Source organism: Ixodes scapularis, unplaced genomic scaffold (genome assembly GCF_016920785.2).
Source record: "Ixodes scapularis isolate PalLabHiFi unplaced genomic scaffold, ASM1692078v2 ptg005144l_1__unscaffolded, whole genome shotgun sequence".
Lineage (NCBI taxonomy): Eukaryota > Metazoa > Arthropoda > Arachnida > Ixodida > Ixodidae > Ixodes > Ixodes scapularis.
The window spans coordinates 20,685-22,457 of record NW_024610443.1 but is presented as its reverse complement, the minus strand read 5'-3'; the positions used below and the strand labels follow the sequence as shown (position 1 = coordinate 22,457).

At 47.0% G+C, this 1,773-nt stretch overlaps 1 protein-coding gene across 1 annotated transcript; it reads right to left on the bottom strand.

Annotated features, from left to right (window-relative positions):
- Positions 1-477: 477 nt before the first annotated feature.
- LOC121834719 lies at positions 478-1,393 on the bottom strand (the record flags this gene model as incomplete). The annotated part of the gene is made up of 1 exon (XM_042288454.1): positions 478-1,393. A coding segment is annotated over exon 1 (898 nt), but the record flags the coding sequence as incomplete, so codon positions are not given.
- Between the last annotated feature and the right edge of the window lie 380 nt (positions 1,394-1,773).

The window sequence follows — 1,773 nt, the reverse complement described above, 5'->3', positions numbered from 1 at the left end:
AACTTCAGCGAGAGACACTCGGCATGATTAAAGGAGACCGCTAAATCTACTACTGACCATGTTTTGTTTACATACACTGCTATTCCTCCTCCCCTCCCTGCGTCACGCGTCAAAAAGAAGCTGTCAAATCCCGGTAAAGAAAACTGATCCTGTGAAACGAAAACCTCCCGAACATTTATTTCGGTTAAAACGAAAACGTCGACAGAATTCTCGACTGCTCGAGCAATCAACTGAAATTCATCCCAATATTTTCTAATGCTTCTTAAGTTAACATGAAGTACAGTGAGCGCACTAGCACTAGGCGGGAAAAGGTCAAGAAACGAAGGAAAGCCAGAAAGTACTACTGGGTTTTCCATTATCATACTATTTTTTGTAAATCCCTAGTGCTAGAGATGCGCACTGCCGTCGAGTTTTCGTCCTTTTTTGCAAAGATAGTAGCGTTCTTTACCCAAACAAATTTGTAGGATTTGTCCCTGCCTTTGGTTCTGGCTTGCCAGAACAGGTCCTTGTTTGTTCTTGTCAAGTTGTCGTTAAAATAAATCTTTGAACGGAACTCTGACCGAGGTAGCGTTGCCAACTTCTTACGCGCATTCATCCAGCGGTCCTTCGTGGGAACCGAGGTGAACTGAACCAGTATGGGAGGGGCCCCCTCGCGCCTAGAGCGCAAGCGGTGACAGACTACCACATCGGCGGGGTTAAAATCCGCGATGTTCAGTTTGTGTGCAAGGTCGGTGATGGTGGCCCCCAAGTCTTCCTCATTCACGTAAGAAATACCATGTATTTCCATATTGCATCGTCGGCTATACTGTTCCGTCGAGTTTATGTTTGTTTGTAGTTGATCGATCATAACGGTTTGCTCAGACACGGTGGCCTGTAGTGCTCCAACTTCGGTTCTCAGTAGTTTAACTTCTTTATCATTCTCTGTCACAAGTTTCATGGTAGATTCATACTTCTTCACAGATTCTTGGAGGCTCCTGATTGTTTCTTTCATCGCATCTACTGATGGCTTCAGGGCAAGGAGCTCTTCTACTTTGGCAGGAAGATCTGAGAGTCGATCAACGTTTGCCTTTAGTGAATGAAGAATTTCGAGCTTGGCGTTTATTTCGGCTAGCGTCGTAGGGACTATTTCGCTAGCAGCTGGTGTCAAAAGTTCACTGGAACCTCCGGCACTCATCCTGATTTCACGATGCCTGCACGTACGGCAGTTCCATTTTTCGCGTTTGGCGGTGCCCATTGATTTGAAAGTTCTGTCCGCGATTCCAGAGCACGCCTCAAGATGGTAAACGTGACTGCAGGAATAGCATTTCATGAAACTTCCATCACCCGGCACTGATTTAAAGCACACAATACAATCAGTGTCACTTGACTCAGACATGGCTCGTTCAGTTGCAAAATTTGATAACACAAAAAAATAAAGATACAGAGATACAAAACGCACTTGTTGCAGTCGACGGCAAAGTTGAAGATAAGAACTAATGAAGCATGGTTACAAATACAGATTCTCACCTGCCGAAAACGACACAGTTAGTATCGAGCCGATGACGGGCCGCCGACTGCGCCGAAGGAAGCCGTGGGAGCTGTTCTTGTAGCGTCGGATCCAGTTTCCCGGATGACGGCTCACCACGTGGCAGCAACAGCGTAGTCGACGAAGAGCTGCGTCAGGTCCACTTCATCTGGTACAGACGGGTGCGAAGATGACGCGCCCGAAGTCCAGGAAACGCGGGACTGCTTTGCCCTGCCGAAAACGACACAGTTAGTATCGAGCCGATGACG